The sequence below is a fragment of the Anarrhichthys ocellatus genome, unplaced genomic scaffold (genome assembly GCF_004355925.1).
Source record: "Anarrhichthys ocellatus isolate YVR2014 unplaced genomic scaffold, GSC_Weel_1.0 scaffold15, whole genome shotgun sequence".
Classification (NCBI taxonomy): Eukaryota; Metazoa; Chordata; class Actinopteri; order Perciformes; family Anarhichadidae; genus Anarrhichthys; species Anarrhichthys ocellatus.
Window position 1 is genome coordinate 1,457,647 of NW_022280045.1, and position 18,199 is coordinate 1,475,845.

Sequence of the window (18,199 nt, forward strand, 5' to 3'; positions counted from 1 at the left end):
TAGAAACATTATTACCCTGTCAAAATGGGTCCAACATTTATACTTGGCCAACTGCTCCTTGGTACATAATTCAGTCTTAAACCACACCAGCACATATGTTGTGCCAAGGATTAATAAAGCTTTAAGGTGAATATTTCTTGAACTTGGACACTGTGCAACCAGTGTAGTTTAAATCGGGTCTACAAATCACCAGCATTCAAAGGGTAACGGTAATTGCAACTCTGTGCTGAACTATTCAATTTTAAAATTCTATTCTTTTGAAAGGGTGAATTTTCTAATGAAAAATGACTAAAACCATGTTTGATTCCTACTGACTACCTTATTTAAACGTCTAAGAACAAGCTGGCATACTTGTCTAATGTCATGATGGTTAAATTCGCCTTAACTGCAATAGCAGACCTGTCATTTGTATGTTGATCCGAGACGCTCAGAATGGGGGTTTTACTACGTCACACGGTCAATCAGAACAGAGCACGAGATCCGCTTCTCGCGCTGAGGCGGGACGTCTGCGCTGAGCTGAAATATCATCCGAGGATTAAAACTTCAACTAACTCACCTCTGAGCACATTAACAGGTAATGTTGGCAAGATAAAGACGAGTGTGCGGATATCCTCTAGACAAAGTTCAATGAAAGTTTTGAGCCAAAGTGGATGTTCCACAATTTAAGCTAACGTTAGCTAGTGTTAGCTAGCAAACACTTTGGTAGCCAATAGGCTCTTTTCACAGCAGCCATTTTGAGGTGTCATTGCAGGGTGAACACAGGTGTAAGTAATATTATTTATGGCCCTGTTCCATTAGGCTTGTCAGGACGGAATTGTGCATGCTGGCTCACTGGAATGGCTGTGACACAATACATTGAATGGGACTGCAATTAATTTAATGAATTACACCTGTGATTACCTTGCTCTGACGAGTCAAAATGACTGCTGTGAAAAGGGGCTATAGTATAACCTCTTAGCATTGTGGATAAGTAACATTAGCTAGCTTTGTCTTCACGTTAGACAAATGTACCTAACTGTACTGGTGTGTGTGTGTGTGTGTGTGTGTGTGTGGGGAGGTTATGTCTTTGCAAAATACCCTAGCCTAATGCTAAAATGGTTAAGCTATTGCTAACTTTTTGCATGAGAGTGTATGTGATGAATTTATATTGTGTTAACTTGTGATTATGGTAAAAAAAAAGTCACAAAAAGACTTAAAATGTATCTACATAATGGTACATCAAATGGCAACAATATCATACCTGACACCTTTTGAACATGCCTTTAAAAAAACATGTGTATTCTTGCTAATATATTGCCAGTAGTTTCCACTAGTGGAGTGTTGAGACATGGGGGACTCAAGTTGGGTGCTAATGCCTGGTTCCACTTTGTCTCAAAGGTGTTGTATGAGATGAGGTCAAGGCTCTGTACAGGCCAGTCAGGTTCTTCCACACCAGATTGGGTAAACCATTTCTTTATAGACCTGGCTTTGTGCAGGGGGATAGTGTCCCAATACTAAAAGAATATAAAAATGTGTGACCACATACTTATGGTCATATACTGTAATATTTCATGTTACATATTCACATTTGTGTATCATGTGTTTGCAGAGGAGGAACCCCACAGGACTATAAAATGGACTGGTTCCACTGTAACCAGTGCTTCACAAGGAGAGGGTCGAGGTTTGCTGTGTCCAGCTGTGGCCACATCTGCTGTGAAGCATGCATTAAATCTAGTGAGACGGTTATATCCACAAAGTCAATTTGCTTCCATTATTATTCAAAGTTACTGTGAGGAACTTTTAACTGGTTGTGAAACGTTCTCCTCATTACTACCGATGCCCCTATATGACCTACATAAGTAAACAAGACCATCAGCGATTGGTGGAAGCAAACACCGACAACACGCTGCCGGAGACCCAGGCTGTATTCGTGGGCCTGCTGGAGGGAAGGGAGGCACGGGAGAACCAGAACCAGGACTGAGCAGGGCAGACTGCCAGACCCTGCTGCAATAAAATTAGAGGTTTTCTGAAGAGAACCTGGTGCTTAGAAACACTACCACTTTAATCCAAACGGACCGCCAAAATTGACACAAAATGAGTGTTCCTTGTAGTAACTTTAACACCATTGCTCAAATTAGACAGTTGCCGGCTAGTTATGGTTCTTGTGATTCTGTCTTTCCCCGCAGAGCAGTGCAGTGTGTGTGGGGCCAGCTGCAGTTACTTGCCCATCACAGATGAGGTTGGTGAGTTTGACATCTGCACGGCAGGATACTGTCTGATCACCTTATTTTGCATAGCCAGCTTATTATATTTGCACTATTATTTTTGTTTCAGATGAAGCCACAGGAAAAGGTGTTTTTCAAGGACCCCGTGAAGCTCATCCAGTCACGGCTGGAGCACATTTCACAGGTCTGTCTCTGCTGTGCAGCGGCCACCCAGGCTCCCTCTCTGCTGTCATTGTAATTGATATACAGGGACTTTAAATGTCATAGCAGCCAGTCAATTAGTAACCGGTGAGTGAGTCAACAAGAGACTGCTTCAGTTAGAGGGATATTTGACTAGATTAAAAGCATCCCAAATGGTCAGCATCATTTGGGAATCCCTGAGCTTTAATACAAAAGCCAAAGTTGAATCGCATGATGTTTTTATTTTCACTGAAAGACTATTTGATAGTGAGGTCTTCGTGCTCCTCAGATTGCCCTTTTTCAGCGGACACAGACGGAGAGAGTCACGGCGCACTTCCAGCATAAGTCTGTTGAACTGGAACGACGTCTGAAGGAAGTCACTGAGCAGGGTTACAGGTGATTTCCATATCTGTTGTTGTTGTTGTTGTTGTTGTTGTTGTTCCTTTGTGGCCGTGTATAAACCCCCCCCCCCGATTCTAACGCTATTCTTCCCACTTCTGTCATCATAAGGCAACTCTCTGAGCTGAAAAGAGAGAACGCTGAGTTAAAAAAGCAGCTTTCAGAGCTGAAAAGAGAAACTGCTGATTTGAAAAAGCCACTTTCTCAGCGGAGGGTAAGTGCTCCGAAAGTCTAATATAGAAAAAGTTAAAAATGCCAACGTTGAGGTAATAAGTTACATATTTAATTTAGCTTGCACACTTTGTGTTTGCCACAGGTTTCTCCAGGACAGTTTCATACAAATGGGTAAAACCAAATTTCCCTTTCAGGACTACCCTGTTTATTCACAAACACTCTCCAGTATTTAAACTTTTAACTTATTGTCTCGTATATAGAACTCAACGGATGTCCCTCCCTGTGGCTATCACCTCTCCAGGTAAACCCTGTGCTTTAAGTTGAATTGTTACAGTTACTCTTTTTGGTGTTGGTGGTCCATTTAAAATTTAAGTTGATGAACATGTGTATGTTCTCTTTTTATCAGTTACCCCTCGTTCAAGAACCATGAGGTACGTACTCTGTTTTCTGATGGATTTCATTCTGTATTTGCAACATCGTTGTGTATCAACACTTAATGAAAGGATTGCTTTCCATGCTCAAACATGTTGTCTGTGTCTCAGTTACTTTGGCTCAGCAGAGTCTCACGGGTTGGCCAGAGACAGAGGTCCCAGTCTGTCCTCCCTCACAGTAAGTCTCAGAGTTACATTGTAATGTTTTGTAGACCTAGTGGAAATAAATACTGAAGAAAATATAAATACCTCTGTTCTTAGATTATTCTGCAACTCTTAAAGACCCGTGTCGACATAATAACAGTGTGACATACATTTGTAATTCACGGTCAACTAAATAGCTTTTACCGAAGTGTTTCATGAGCTCTGGAGTTTGTTCTACTGTTAAGGAGATGCTATCTCCATGACAACTCCATCCACTGACGAAGAATATGAAATGAGGTTGAAACCTCAGGGAGGGGCTCGTAAGTAAGAGCAACGTGCAGGTTAACTCAATGTGTAGGAAAATGATTTAGTAAATAGTTTCAGAGTTTTTGTAAGATGTGTTTTAATTCTGCTCAAGACAAAACGGAAGTGACGTGTGCAGAGGGAGCGCGGCCAGTTTGATTTTCATAAATATGAATCACCGCTAATTTTGACACTGAAGAGGTTGAAAATGGCAATTCATATGCTTATGATGGATTATAGTCTCATAATTATGAGCCGGGTGCCCAAGAGCCCAGCAACAGGATATTGGCAAGAAATTGAGTTGTTCAAGATCAAGAGTGTTTTTGTTAGATTATAATGTCCGTGGTCAAAACTTGATTTTTACACTCACTACACATTTATACCCAGGTCCTCATCAGTACTAGTCAAATATTCAACTATGAACTTTAAATCTGTACTATTGTTTTTGTCAGACACCTGGATCGGCAACCTCTATTTCCAGCCACAGTTCTCTCCATGAATACCTTCACAGTGAGTATTAAAGACGCTTCTGTAGCTCGACCAGAGGTTCTGTGATTAAACTGGATAAATTCAGCATATTCTATCTTTAATCGAGATCCTTTCACCTGTTTTAAATAGGAACACCCACATCCTTTAGCACTCCTACAAGGTAAGAAACGCTTTCCAATTAACGTGTAATGAAACATTCATCTTGATGGGAAAATGTTCTCGTGCAATCGCTGAGTCAGTCTATTTGTGTCATCCTCAGAATTCAGCGTCAGACACCTAATGTTTTCCCGTTCCAGTTTATTAATGGATTATCAATACATTCACCCAGACATTAATGAAATGGCCTCTATCAGTTATTAAGGAGTGTGTAGCCATATGTTTGTTTAATTTCTCTTGACACCAATGATTTAATGTAAAGTACTTGAAACCGTTCGGTTTACATGGATGTTGTTACCATGCAGTTCCTCTGTTGATGGATTTATCTGCCAATTGTGTTATTGATCATTGGTTGACTAATGGCCCTCCATTTATTTCTGGCAATACATTTCTTTAGCAACAATTTATATTACCACCATTTCTGCAGAGAATTTACATATAATGAAAAAATAAATGTGATCTGTCCGAACCAGTCGCAGTCATTACAGCACACACACAAAAAACATGGCTTACACACATGATTAGAAAGACAAATCCTTTACTGGTTTCCAGTGACACAATTGTGCAAATAAAGGATTTTTTTTTTTTTTTTTCATACATGGAAGACATCGGCAAAGGAAAACACTAAGCATTATGGACATCTCCCCACAGCATGACACTTGCATTAACTTTTCATTACTAAAAGAATGACCGAACACAGCGACGGACACTGCTTTATCGACATTCTGCTCATCTAACGTATATCCAGACTTTCCTAATGAACTGAACTCTGCCCACTTCGCCCCCCCCCCTAAGTCTACTAAGATGTACTTTAAAATGTGGGGTTTTCTGAACGGATGACCTGAATGTGTAATGTTTGTGCTACAGTTCATAATTTGAGTTATTAGAAATGTATGTTTTCTTTGGATTCAAACCATTTGCTACTTATACAGTACGTGGACCCCACCATCCGTTATTTCCTCTAGTTTTTCTAGATTATAAACCATCAAGTCACACTCTATAGCTATTAATACAAAATAGATATACAAATACTGACTGAATTAATGAGTGCAAATCAGAATTGAAGTTGGCAATTCTGACATCTGTGTGCCGTTGATGTGAACGCTGCTCACTTGGTACCATTATCCTCGTGAATCAAGTCTTACACCAGAGCGTCTAAAGGAGAATCTGGGAATGTGTTTCAGAAATATGCTTTAGAGACGTTAGTAGAATCAGATGGACCATGTTTTCAAAAAGGCATGATAATAGGTTTCAGTGTTAAGGGATCAAAATCTAATGTTTTGTAAAATAATTGGATTTAATGAATATGACAGCAGGCTCTAAAACCAAAGTGCAGGATGTCAATTTAAAGTGTACATGTCCAGTGTGCTTTTCATGACAAGGAATTATTGGCTGTAAAGGAATGATTACACACAGTGATCAGTCAACAGATTCATCAACAGAGACATCTTTCTGGAACAGTTACTTGTCTGCTTTAGTCAGGTACTACGAGTACAACCTGTTTAAATTATACTGCTACAATAGCATACTAAAAATTCTGTAGTAGAGATATCTAAACAAACATAAGCTCAAAAAAATATAACAAACCAGTGTACACGTTACTGTCCTATTTACAGCAACACAATTATAATTCAAGTCCAAAATATATATTAGGATAAGCAGGTAATGCAGCATATGTATAAAAAACAAACCTTTTTTGGGCTTGTGCTGGGAAGACCGGATGTTAGAAACCTGCGAAATTAAAGCAATTTAAACCAAAGTAACAACAATGCTCGTTGGTGCAAAGGATGCGAGCAGCACTCCACCAACCTAAAAAAATGTTCTTGAGTCTGGTTCCGAGGTCTTAATCAGCAACAATCAGTTTTTGTTCAGTACCCCCAACATCCTGACCTGCAAACCAATCTCGCACTTGCTGGTAGCTCATTTTAGACTTCTTGCATAGAGAGTCAAGGTCTCTTTCATGTAGTGAGCCTGTTGAAAGGTAATACGTTACCAGAGGCTGGAGATCAGGGAAATCTGCACTTGTTGCATTTACTTGAGACTTTCGTTTGCGGCCCCCGGCCCGGGTAGATGTCCCAGAGCCACTTCCGTTAGTCAAACCACTGCTGCTTTGCTGGGCTGCAAGTTCTGCCAGGAACTGGTCACGGACCCCCTTCACCCAGCGCAGCTGGCCATTTTTAACGGCATACCGCGTGTCCCCAAACCACTGAATAACATCGGCCCGGGGTAAATTTGTAAGCTTAACAAGTTCAGTGTAATCTTCGCTCTTGGGCCACTGGCAGCGTAAGAAGTGCTGCTTCAACACGTCCAGTTGCTCCTTGGTCTTTCTTGGTCGCCCAGCTGGAGTGAGGGCAGGGGATGTGGATGAGGGAGCCTTTGAGACGCGCAACGGTGTTTGTGAGGGACTGGCTTTGGCTGAGTGAGCTGACTTCTTTGATGTGCTGATGTTGTTTGAAAGCGGTTTATTAGGCAAGGCAGTCGGTGGTGGGCTGCCAGAGGGGGAAGAGCAGGGAGAGGTTTTTAATACACCCGATGGTTCCTGTGGAACATCTGGCTCAATCTTGCAGGTCTTGGTCAGCTGCAGGGGCAGCTCTTCACTTTGTTCCTCATCTTTCAAACTGTCCCCGTCACCAGAAAGCTCCTCCATACCGTCATACCCCTCTGCCTCAAGGACCCTGTCCCCGAATGCTTCCAGGCTGTTGGACAAAAAGGTCTGGAAGAAATGTGAATTTCTAATCCCATTGCTACGGGCTGCCTCCTGGCCCTTCACCCCGTTTAGTTGACTGGTCTTTTGTGTAATAAGTGGGAGAGGTTGGATTTGTTGTTCTTGTTTACCTCCAGTGTGCTGAGAGTAGTTCTGGGCTGCGGCCAGGCTCCCTCGGCCTACCCTGAGCTGGTACCGGCTGTCACTGAACCACTTGCGAATGTCGTTACGACTCAGTCCAGTTTCTTCCTGCAAGCGTCTGAGCTCTGCCTCCGCAGGCCAGTTCTCTCTCAGAAAGCTCTTTCGAAGGGCAGCGAGCTGAGCTTTAGACTTTTTGTAGCGCCCGTGGCGGTGCTGTCGCAAAGGCGACTCCGAAAGGTCGAGGGATACATCGGCCGCCGTGCTTGCTGGCGTTTCCGCTGGTGGGCGGTAGAAGTATGAATCCTGAGGGGGTGGGAGGGTGGAGCTGAAACACGGGGCAGAGGGTTTGGCTGGTTTATAGGAATCTGGTGACTCGCACTTTAGTTTCTTCTTTGGGGGGCTGGAGGGAACAGCCTCTACCTGGTTGTTATCCTTATCCTCAATTACCAATTCCTCACTACTTCCACTCTTGCTCTTCGTTTCGGCTTCTTCCTTGGTTTCAGTAGCATCGTCACAAAGCTCAGGCACTGCAAGCTTTCGCCGAGTCTCCTCTATCTCCTCTGAGGACCAGCTGATGCCGTATTTAATTCTCTGCACCATAAACCACACCTTAACTTTGTCCAGTGGCAAGGCACATACCCGAGCCAGGGTGCTAACCTCGCGAGACGATGGGTATGGAAATAAGTTAAAAGCTTGGGTCAGCTCCGAGATCGTGTCCAGTTCACGCGTTTGATCCGACTGCGTCCATACCAACTTCAGTCCCTCTGATACTAGAGGCAGGCACACAACAGAGTTGTGGTTGGTGGTGAAACTAGCCACGCCGCTCACGTTGCCGTCAGCTGAGTGGCGCAAATCCTTGGAGGAGCGCTTAGCTTCGAGTTTCCCTTCACATTCTGTCTTTGTTACTTTTCCTTCAAAATGCCCCTTCATGCCCATAAGTAGTCCATTTCTGCCATTGTGTTCACTGTAGGTCGCCATCTGGGGTATCAAAACAGGCTCGTTCACCTAGAGAAGAAATACAAAAAAACACAGATTTAGTTGCTGTTTTCCTACTTGTCTCAGCTGCCAAACACTGATAAGATGCCTGACGAGTACAGCCAAGAGTACAAACTATGATGTTAAAAGAACTTTCAGTTCTCATTCAAAGTCAATTATCTGACAGCTGTTTCCCCTCCCCCACCCCCATACTTCGCACTCTTTATTCTGAACTCCCAGTGAAACTAGTCGTATACTCTGTCCAGACTGGGTTCCCCTCCCCCAGAGTGTGGTGACTGACTTTTGTTTTGTGTGAGTGGGGGGATCGGTCGCAAGGGGTGGGTGCGCGGGGAATGGGGATCCATGAGAAATCCATCACGGTCTACTTTCTCACCCTTTCCCAGTCCGGCTTTGTTCCACTCCCAGATCCTCGGTCCCTAAAGATGAGTGTAGCCTCTTCACAAAGGCAGATACCACAAGAGAGACCTGTGGAAGGAGAAAATGAGTTGCATTAGTCACCCTCAAGTCCAAGTCTCGGCCCTCTAAGCCCGGAACTAAAAGTAAATTTGTGCTTTAGCAACAGGTGTTAAGCCAACACATCGACCCATCACAGGTCTAGTAGTTACACGGCTAAATACAAGGATTTTACTCACATTGCAGTTATTACATTACTATATTCATGACTCCTCGTTGAACAGTGTCTTTCAAGTAACCGTGTAGCCCACTCTTCACTTGTAGAGTAGTGTACTTTATTTGGGACAGCAGAAGAAATATTGCACATTTAAGTACGGTTAGGAGACGACTACGGTGTCTTGAGCCACGCTAGAAATGTTTAAGTGTCCCAAAAACATTAGCAAACAATTATGAAACCAGAGTATTAGTCATTCGTGACACACTAAACCGACGGGATGAGATCATGCGGTGACGTAGGATGTGTTACTTCAATGCACTGTACGAGTTAATACGCTGTATTATTTTGTTTTACTGTGACAAAAAGCTGTAAAAGTTGCTTTCGGAGCCAACCACAATAGCAGCCCAGTGTCTCCGACCCCCCCTCCTCCTTTATGGCGTACTAACTAAAACGCTTCACACTGCACAGGCGCACTTCACCGCCAGACACGCTTCAGTGAAACATAAAAATAAACTTACCAAAACGCTGCTTTACCCCGTTATCCCCGAAGGTCCGTTAAACGCGTGAAGAAAACAAAGGGAGACCGGGAGTTAGCCCTCCGCCACTCCGCCTTTTATGGCCGAAGTTTAGAGCAAGAGCACGGAAACAATACCGTCCGTCTGTCGGTTTGACCCTTGTCTTATTTATCGAGCGCCTCGACGGATTACGGTCGGGATACAAAGATGCGAAGCGACCAAGTTTGTCGCCTTTTCGAAGGAGTTCAGTCGTCGGTTTAGTCCTTTCCCCGTGTAGGCAACAAATATCTCAATCCGCGAGATTCAGGTCGGAATCTGAGTCGCCGTTACTTCGCCCTCCTCGGTCCATCCGTTGTTGCTTTTGTTCTTTAACTGAGAAGTGTTTTCGCCGTCCGGTCAGATCGAGGCGAGGCGGAGCCGAGGACCAGGAAGCCCACAAGGCCCAACCGACTCTCCCACACAGTGACGGCGGGGTGGGTGTGCCAGTCTGGGAGAGCAGGCCGTGGATTGGCGGGAGGAGGCGCCTGTATAATAAATCCGAGGGCAGTGGACTAAACACGTTTCACGTCACCCACCCACCAGTCCCCCACCACACCAGGCCCACAAACGAGACGCATCGTCTTGTTAAATAGAAACACTGCTTTAACTCTTGCTGGCCTAACTCAAAGCAGAAAACAACATTTATATTTGACTTACAGGAACTCTCCTTCTAGCCTCCCTGAAGACCACATCATAAAGCTTCTGATCAGTCCGGGCCACCGACGAGACTGTGTTTTCTGGAAATGTGGCAATTTTAGCAAAACGGGAGAAGTTATGTTAAACATCTCAAACATTAACACATCGTGGTATTTCATAGACAAATACTACTACTTTTGAGCCAACAAATAACTAAACAAAGAAGATGGTATTCCAGTTGAGATACAACTTGCAGAAAATCAAATGGAACCGTTAATTCAACATTTAAGTCAATCAATAAAATACGCAAAAAATCCAAATAATTAAAAGCATTTTAATCTGAGCTTTGGGACTTGACATCATCTCTATAACCATGACTATGGCCGTGTACCAATTCCTGAAATATCGCCTAAAATAAGACCCGGAGCGGTTCAGACGTGCTGATAAACCCAAGAACAAGTTTACAGCCTGTTCAATTCCTCTTTGTATTTTAAACAAGATGGACGCAAACAACCAACAGTGTTCCAGTGATACTGTCTTTGAGCAATATGCTGAATTCAGATCGGCTTCAGACACGATGTCCTCTCACTGAAAACAATTCAGCTGTGTTTTAGTGGTATATATATATATATATATATATATATATATATGAGTCAGAGGTAGCAATTATAATTCATTGTTAGCGTTAAATAATGTAATAGACAAGATGTAAATATTAATCTTTCTGCAAGAGAGCCAACCCTTTTTTATTAAAGACGCATCTGCTTCTATGAGTCTGAAGATGCTTTGTTATTTTGCATAAAGGAATGAGAAGTGAAACAGCAGCGAGTTAACCTTTCTTTATTTAACCAGTTGTTACATAGCCGGTCAAATACCGTAGTAGTGGTAATAGAAGTAGTGTATATTCATTAAATAGACATATAACAAGGCTACAAATTAGTGAAAAATACAAAAGCATTTAAATGTTTCATTTGTAAATAGATTTTGCATACTGCTTAAGAAAATACATAACATGTGGTAATCATAATACATTCAGATCATGTTCACATTGTGAGGCTTCACTCACAGATAACAGTGTTAATGTTAAATTCATGTTCCTTCATGTTCACGCTGTTCAAACTTCATAGAACTGCCTTCATTAAGAAAGTAGGAATATATATATATATATATATATATATATATATATATATATATATATAAAAACACATCAGTTTCAATTATACTCCTTCAAAAGATATTGTTAGTCAGTGCACCTTGTCACCCATTGGCTTGATGGATTTGATCCGAAACATGGCAACTATATGTTTAGCTAGAATTTGGACCATATAGTCGTCAGACAGTCTGATAGTACGCCACGTCAGTGCTGATGTAGGACATGTTTAGAAGCGGCTGTTAGCCAGAGAGAGCACAAAGCGTGGCAGGCGTAGGAATGACGGGACAACAGCTGACAGCCAGGAGAGATACGGGACCTGAGTCAGGAGGAATTTCAGAGACGTGTAATCAGCTACACTCCGTCCTGGAAATACACAGATGAACAACACATTAGGATCACGTGACTGTACATAATAGTAAGTAAAAAAAGCAACGACATAGGCAGCCGATGTAAACTTACCATCAATGTCGCGTATGCCATAGCGCCTTGCCAGGTCACAGGTCATCAGTACTTTCCCCGTCAGAGACATCAGATGTTTATCTTTTAAGAAGAAAGAGAATGTATGCTGAGTTTGCTAATGAACAAGAATAAGAGTTGAACCAGTAACTGCTCCTCAGCAATAATTAAAGAGGTAGTCCCACCTATTGCCAGGTTGACAATGCACATCCCACTCACTTCTGTGGATTCCCCATTGGCAAACAGTTCTTTGAACTGAGCAAAAGAAAACAGAGATTGAGCAACAACAAAAAAAACCTGATATAGCTACCGGGGATAAGGATTTGCTGTTAGAGAAGAGTCTACCTTGGGATCTCCACCCTGTGGTGTTTCCTTGTCCAAAATCATCTGAGACACCAACTCTGTTTTTACCGCTCCCGGCCACAGACTGACAGAAGCCACGCCCCTGCTCTTAAGCTCAACAGCCATGTCTGCTGCCAGCCTGTCACACTGGAAACACACCACGAAACAGGTTTTTATGACACTGTCTGACGTAATTCTACAGCACATGTACTTTAATGATATGTGGCTCTTGATAGCATAAATCTGGGACTAAATGAGGGACTTACTGCGGCTTTGCCAACGCCATACGGCACATTGAAGAGATACCGCAGACCCCCCATAGATGAAATTGTGACTATCAGACCCCGACCTTGAGCCACCATCATCCGGGACGCGTAAACTGAGAAGAAATAGTGGCCCCTGCCAGATAAATAAAAATGGAAATCAGTCAAATCATTCCTATCCACTCGCTTGTAGAATACCTGTAATGCAGTGCAAATGAATAATGCTTGAATTTCCAGTTAACACACCACACATCACATGAGTAACGGATGACGTCTGGAAAACCAGCACTAGTCACAAGGAGGTGACTCGGTCGACTTATCAGACATGACTAAGCAAAAAAGCATACCTGAGGCCTGTGTTGTTGATGGAATCCCAAATGGTTGGATCGGTTTCCCAGAACTTGTTCCCCATGTTTTGGAAGATGGCCTGGAATAACCCATCATGTTTTAGAAGACACGCAGTCTAAAGTTTAAGCTTGGCGCTCTTTAATGTTGTTCCATTACGTTCACGCTGCTTTACTCCACGTTAAGTGTTCAACAAGTAATTCAAGTGCGCGCTGGAGTAGTGTTTACTCTAGTGTAATCTACCTGGACTCCAGCGTAGGCGTTGTTCACCAGGATGTCCAGCCGGCCATTCTGCTCACGCTTGATCCGTTCAAACAGGTCTTCGATGTCTTTGTCTTTCGTGGAATCGCAGATAACCGGCACACAGTTTCCCCCCCTCTCCTTCACCTGTGTTGAGAACAAACGTGTCCGCCGCGAACCATAGAGACAAATAGACTTGAAAGACACAAAACGACACTGCAGGAAACTAAAAACATTTCAGGTGCGACACTTTGGAAGTCATCGGGACCTCGGCTGAGCCTACAGAACACAAATGTATTGCACCGTTGTCGGTGAGAGACACTGACATCCTTCACTATATACCACTGTCTGATTGCAGCCCTTGTAAGAAAGTCAAGCTCAAACCGTCACCTGTGCAGCGGTCTCTTTCAGAGTGGTCTCCTGGCGCCCTGTGATGTAGACGGTGGCCCCTGCCTCAGACAGCTGGAGAGCTATACCCCGGCCGATGCCTCTGGAGGCCCCTGTTACTACACACACCCAGCCAGACAAGGACATTCTCTCTGTGGGAGGAAGCAACACCACGTAAGATAAGAAATAAGCTCAGTTACATATCATCTGAGGCCAACTGGGAGATTTTAAAAAAAATAAAAAATTACAACATGGCCAGCCAACTGTCCAGAGTTCACTTAAAATCTAGAGGAGCGATTTATTTTTCTGCCTTGCACAACTCATTTTGGTCCAGTCACTGTTTCTCAGCATTGCGCATGTGCAGTTGACTGCTGCCTTATCATGATGTCAGTGATTTATCAGTGATAAAGTTACTGATCATGAATAAAGGTAAACTTTGCCCCGATCACATACGCATTCTTTAAAATGGCATAGCAGTGCTATTGATGAACGTTAGAGGACGATAATACGACATAATAAAAGTGTATTATTAGTTGTGATGCTCTGGACTATGACGATGTAATAATACAATCAGAAACATCTGTTTCTAATACAACGAGAAAAAACAAAAACTTAAGTAACGAACTCAAACTAAATTCACTGTCTCGTTCTTATGTCATATTAACTCACTTATGTTACACATGTGCCTAAATGTTCTTGTTAAGATAAGATACTTTTAGGAGAAAGTGACGTCTGGTTATGCGAGAGGATTTTATCACTTTGTAAAGCATGATAATCAGAGGATTTACTGTTATTCAACACAGATTGTGGACTTGAAAATCTAAAGAATTCGCTTGAATAAAAGACACTGACCTTATTCCACAGACAGCGCTGGAACTCAATTTTAGCTCTTCCGAGAAAACCGACAAGGAAACGTATCGGTAGTCAAATGTCACGTCTGCCTAAAGCTGCTGTTATTATATCAGTGACTAGTGCCGCGAGCTACAATGTGACCAATGTTATTTACAAGGCTACCAAGGCGCCGTAGTCTTTAGTCGTAATATCGCGAGAAGACGCCAGACGAAGCAAAGAGTGGAGTTTTAGAGATGCGTCGGTTTAGTGAGCTACCGATGGCGTTTCGGTGTCAACTATTTCGTTAAATGAGTGAAACACAAATGTAGGTGTCGTGTTTGAGCGACCTGCTATTACTCTACTTGCTTGTTAACAACATATTCCGATGTTGGCACGGTTGTAGGCTGTTGTGGTATACTTTTACATCAGTTTATGCATAACGATAGGCCCCGAAACATCAGGGAACTATCTTACTGTGAGTGTCGGAACTGGTCTTTGGTTTAACTCACGTTTCACACAAGATGGCGCTATAGTCTTCCTAAAAATACACCAATTACTGTGCCTAGTGTCGGGCTCGTGTGTTCACAGTAGAAACGGAGGCTTAGCAGTGCTAAAAAAAAAAGAAGGTGTTTGTTTCATATTCTGTGTTTTTGATAGAGAAGAGAGGCTGAGGTTATGACGTCTGTGCGGATTCGCTGCTCTAATACTATGAAGGAAATACCGGCCAAACACAGAGTGCTGCACGTGCAGTAACTTCCCTGCTATGAATGTGATACATAATCTCGTGGTGGGATCTACAGGAATGTGCACTCTTCTTGCAGCTGCAGTCATGCTACTGTACTCATAGCATGCATTTTATTTCTGTCCTGTAGCATGTGTAACTAGTTGTTCACGTTATGATTCCCAGTGTATCTGTTGGCCCATTGGTGGGTGGATTATTGTTTTAGTTACAAGATTGGATCAAGAACACATAAAGAGTGGGGCTACTGGTGGGACCTGGTTTCTTCCTTGTAAGTCATTTGAATGAAGTCCCTCGAGTGTAACAAAACTACATTGTCGTGATACTTTGTATGCAGTTCATTTTTTCCCTAGAAAATCACTTTGTAACTCTAAATCCTGATAACAGTTCTGCAGAATACTATATATTTGCTGTGTTAAAGATTTTGAAAGCAATCGACTTCCTTATCAGTCGTTTCCAAGGGCGACCTCTTGTCTTGGTTTTTAGTAAACTGACTCCTAATTCCCAGCAGAGGTCCGATCAATAACTGGAAACGCTCGTGGGCACGTGCAGCGGCTTTCTCTTTTTCTTCAGAGTTTAGGATTTGTTTAGCAATGCTTTTACTTGTTTAATGCGCAATTATTGTTTATAGAGGTTCAAATGTCCTCTTATAATATAAACAATCTAACCTTCTAAAAACTGTAAAGGGGACGCTGTTACTCTCCCTTTTTAATGTGAAAACAAACAAATCTTAAATCATATTCTACTTTTTGTTATGGTAAACTTATATTCTGTACAGATTGAAGCGGAACATGGTGGCGTTATGATTCAATGGCCTGCTTGCATGCAAATATCTCTGCATTTAACATGTCTGCCATTAGTGTAACAGCTAGTGAGTTGGAGTTATTCGTGCAGGTTATCGCCTACATATGATGTGTGAATAGTTGCGGTTCTTTCTTCTTTAGGTTTAATAATGTCAGGATTACGTTAATGTCAGGTTTAAGGTTACGTGGTCATTACTCGCCAAACAAAATCAGCAGGAAAAACTCTTTAAACATTTACTGTTACACTACCTTATTGCAAGAAACGACCAGAATCAAAACCATTTAGTCAATCATTATCAACAGGAAATACTGTAAACAGAGGAAGAAGCTGCAGATCACTAGTCAGACAAAGCAGATACTGAATCACTCCTAAATAAAGTGATTACTCTTTTACAGCAGATTTGATGTTATTCAAAAACTAACAAAATATGTCAGGACGCACATGAAGCGTTCTTTCTACAGTTTGTTACTAGTGCAGCAGTATTAGTAGATTTGTACCTGATTCCTAAATGTTGGCCATCTGGGACCCTGACCTCCATTTAGTGTTGCCACAATGTTTTCTGAAGACAAACAAACAACTCTGCAACACCATATCTAATGCAACCTCTACTTCTTGGCACTGGAGATTTAGTCCGTGTTGGTTTACGCCTCCTTTCTTTCGGACATTGACCGATCAGCGGTGTATAAAAAGCATTAGGCCGTTCGGTAGGAGAGGAACATTATTGCAATGGCCAGGGGCTCTCGCTTCGTTTGGATTCCCTTCCTTTTGTCTTGTGTCTTTCAAGCTTCTGACAACAGACATGGTAAGTCAAGTCAATTTTATTTTATACAGCCCAATATCACAGAATATCCTCTGTCGTTAGATGAAAATGATGAAAATGACAGTACAGACGATCAGGATGACAAAACCCCAAACCGATTGTAAACATACGTAATCCCTCCGTAGTGCTTGGTTAGTGAGCAGTGAATGAAATGTTTAAGCAGTTACATTCAGTTGATGATGCTGAATTGTATCTCTTTTCTCAGTCCAACAGGAAGAGATTCATTTAAACGGTCCTTTGGGAAATCCAGAGGTGGACGACATCCTTTCGAAGATCCTGGTGAGTCCCCGAAACTGTTTTGAGTGAGATAAAACACATTCATGTTGCAAACTGGGAACTTTTAATGTTCTATCTTCTATCACGTTGACTTCAGATAACCCTACCGGAAGGAATTGACCCGAGGAATATAAATGTAACGGTGCGTAGCGGAAAGGTTTTTACAACAATCTCAAACATATTCAACAATGCTTTATTTTTAACCCACTTCATATACACCTTGTCATGTGTGTCAATCTATTTTGTTCCTTCACAGTCAATTATTTCCAAAACTTGTACTGGTGAGTGTTCGTTTAATTGTAAAGTCTCCCATTTCAAGTGCACACAACGGTTCATCCTGATGTAGAGGACACACTGTAACACCACGTCAACATATTCTCTCTTATTATCTTCCTGAACTACTAACATGCGTGGTCAGGTATGAAGGAACAGCTGGCACATCTCAACATTCAGTTTCAGCAGACAACTCACCGCATCAGCCAACTGGGTGAGTATTGATCTGTTTTTTAGAGCCTGAGGAACATCAGTGGGTAGTCTCTGATTTAACCAATGCGCTCTTCCTGACAGATGATGAAGCCTTCGGGTTGAGGGGGGAAGTCAGACTGCTGAAACTGCAACTTGCAACATGCAGCTCCACAGCCTCGGCTATCGCTGGCTGTAAGCGTTTTAACTGTAAATCGTACTCTACATACAGTGTGTGGCATATGTCCAGCTGATACACACGTAACGACGTAAAGCAAAGTTAAACTGTGTCTTTCATCCCTGGACAGCTTATCAAACCCAGTTACTCAGCAAGATGAATCAGCTTCTGGGGACGATTGATAGCGATACATTTCTGAGTAAGTTTGCCTGGAGTCAAACTTTGAATTATTTTTGTTTATTGTTTTGCAGCACACGTCAGAATGTCTTTAAACGTCTTATCATACGCCGATTTAATCTTTCATAAATGTTCATTTTTTTCTAGTCATGAAAATCATTTCACTCACCAGAGAGGTGAATTCATCACAGAGGAAGGTCCAACACGCTGCTAATGGCACGGAAACAAATCACATCAGTGGTGAGTGCTGCTTTATTCTAAGTCTTTACAATTAGCACCACACTCTACCGTTACTGTCGATACGATAAACTCCAATCTCATTTTGAACTTAAAACTGTGTGAAAATAAACATGTGAACGCGTGTCTCACAGGGCTGCAGAGAGAGCAGCAGGAGAAGAGCGTTGAACTGAGCCTAAAGACGCAGCAGACGGAAAGAAGCCACACAAACTCGGCACTAAGTAAGATTCACAAGATGTTTGTAGAACAGCTGGGAGAAGCTGCTCCACTTTGATTTGCACAAACGTTGGATATAAGCTATACACTGTAAATGGTTCTTTTTGTGTGTGTGTGTGTGTGTGTGTGTGTGTGTGTGTGTGTGTGTGTGT

The 18,199-nt window shown here is 42.4% G+C and overlaps 4 protein-coding genes across 9 annotated transcripts in view; 2 read left to right on the plus strand and 2 right to left on the minus strand.

Annotated features, from left to right (window-relative positions):
- Positions 1 to 504: 504 nt before the first annotated feature.
- Positions 505 to 5,301, plus strand: LOC116387820 (RING finger protein 212B). 2 transcript variants are annotated; one of them, XM_031855237.1, is made up of 14 exons: positions 505 to 574; positions 1,378 to 1,440; positions 1,589 to 1,713; positions 2,166 to 2,218; positions 2,314 to 2,388; positions 2,674 to 2,780; positions 2,895 to 2,997; positions 3,100 to 3,128; positions 3,218 to 3,258; positions 3,364 to 3,388; positions 3,500 to 3,566; positions 4,288 to 4,345; positions 4,454 to 4,484; positions 4,584 to 5,301. In XM_031855237.1, exons 3-14 carry the CDS (start codon positions 1,614 to 1,616, stop codon positions 4,657 to 4,659), a joined length of 765 nt encoding a protein of 254 aa, XP_031711097.1. In that variant the 5' UTR covers positions 505 to 574; positions 1,378 to 1,440; positions 1,589 to 1,613; the 3' UTR covers positions 4,660 to 5,301. The 2 variants fall into 2 exon arrangements, with proteins under 2 accessions (XP_031711097.1, XP_031711098.1); XM_031855238.1 differs by lacking the exon at positions 1,378 to 1,440.
- Positions 5,002 to 9,903, minus strand: homeza (homeobox and leucine zipper encoding a). 2 transcript variants are annotated; one of them, XM_031855236.1, is made up of 3 exons: positions 9,450 to 9,903; positions 8,695 to 8,786; positions 5,002 to 8,330 (listed from the first exon to the last, which is right to left on the minus strand). In XM_031855236.1, exon 3 carries the CDS (start codon positions 8,301 to 8,303, stop codon positions 6,324 to 6,326), a length of 1,980 nt encoding a protein of 659 aa, XP_031711096.1. In that variant the 5' UTR covers positions 8,304 to 8,330; positions 8,695 to 8,786; positions 9,450 to 9,903; the 3' UTR covers positions 5,002 to 6,323. The 2 variants fall into 2 exon arrangements, with proteins under 2 accessions (XP_031711096.1, XP_031711095.1); XM_031855235.1 differs by lacking the exons at positions 8,695 to 8,786; positions 9,450 to 9,903 and adding an exon at positions 8,602 to 8,685.
- Positions 9,904 to 11,314: 1,411 nt separating this feature from the next.
- dhrs1 (dehydrogenase/reductase (SDR family) member 1) lies at positions 11,315 to 14,316 on the minus strand. Its single transcript, XM_031854982.1, has 9 exons — positions 14,160 to 14,316; positions 13,311 to 13,459; positions 12,924 to 13,067; positions 12,683 to 12,762; positions 12,339 to 12,471; positions 12,076 to 12,219; positions 11,916 to 11,985; positions 11,734 to 11,814; positions 11,315 to 11,637 (listed from the first exon to the last, which is right to left on the minus strand). Exons 2-9 carry the CDS (start codon positions 13,452 to 13,454, stop codon positions 11,501 to 11,503), a joined length of 933 nt encoding a protein of 310 aa, XP_031710842.1. The 5' UTR covers positions 13,455 to 13,459; positions 14,160 to 14,316; the 3' UTR covers positions 11,315 to 11,500.
- Positions 14,317 to 16,403: 2,087 nt separating this feature from the next.
- LOC116387562 (putative leucine-rich repeat-containing protein DDB_G0290503) overlaps positions 16,404 to 18,199 on the plus strand; it is a 12,561-nt gene continuing 10,765 nt past the window's right edge. For 3 of the 4 annotated variants that reach the window (XR_004213024.1, XM_031854790.1, XM_031854792.1), the window contains exons 1-8: positions 16,404 to 16,483; positions 16,707 to 16,780; positions 16,875 to 17,058; positions 17,196 to 17,264; positions 17,345 to 17,434; positions 17,548 to 17,616; positions 17,742 to 17,834; positions 17,966 to 18,052. Coding sequence is in view for 3 of the 4 variants with exons in the window: in XM_031854790.1 (XP_031710650.1) it covers positions 16,408 to 16,483; positions 16,707 to 16,780; positions 16,875 to 17,058; positions 17,196 to 17,264; positions 17,345 to 17,434; positions 17,548 to 17,616; positions 17,742 to 17,834; positions 17,966 to 18,052 (742 nt within the window). In the remaining variant the exon portion in view is untranslated. The remainder of the gene's footprint in view (positions 16,484 to 16,706; positions 16,781 to 16,874; positions 17,059 to 17,195; positions 17,265 to 17,344; positions 17,435 to 17,547; positions 17,617 to 17,741; positions 17,835 to 17,965; positions 18,053 to 18,199) is intronic. The other variant, XM_031854791.1, reaches the window with a different exon arrangement.

Bases quoted from the DNA above. Each gene is read 5' to 3' on its own strand.
- LOC116387820 (XM_031855237.1), top strand. From the start codon at position 1,614: ATGGACTGGTTCCACTGTAACCAGTGCTTCACAAGGAGAGGGTCGAGG. The intron at 1,714-2,165 runs GTGAGACGGTTA...CTTTCCCCGCAG, and splicing joins TGAAGCATGCATTAAATCTA to AGCAGTGCAGTGTGTGTGGG. The intron at 2,781-2,894 runs GTGATTTCCATA...TGTCATCATAAG, and splicing joins GTCACTGAGCAGGGTTACAG to GCAACTCTCTGAGCTGAAAA.
- homeza (XM_031855235.1), bottom strand. From the start codon at position 8,676: ATGGATTTCTCATGGATCCCCATTCCCCGCGCACCCACCCCTTGCGAC. The intron at 8,331-8,601 runs GTCAGTCACCAC...TTTCTTCTCTAG, and splicing joins CCCACTCACACAAAACAAAA to GTGAACGAGCCTGTTTTGAT.
- dhrs1 (XM_031854982.1), bottom strand. From the start codon at position 13,454: ATGTCCTTGTCTGGCTGGGTGTGTGTAGTAACAGGGGCCTCCAGAGGC. The intron at 12,763-12,923 runs GTAGATTACACT...GGGTTATTCCAG, and splicing joins ACGCCTACGCTGGAGTCCAG to GCCATCTTCCAAAACATGGG. The intron at 12,220-12,338 runs GTAAGTCCCTCA...GTGTGTTTCCAG, and splicing joins ATGGCGTTGGCAAAGCCGCA to TGTGACAGGCTGGCAGCAGA.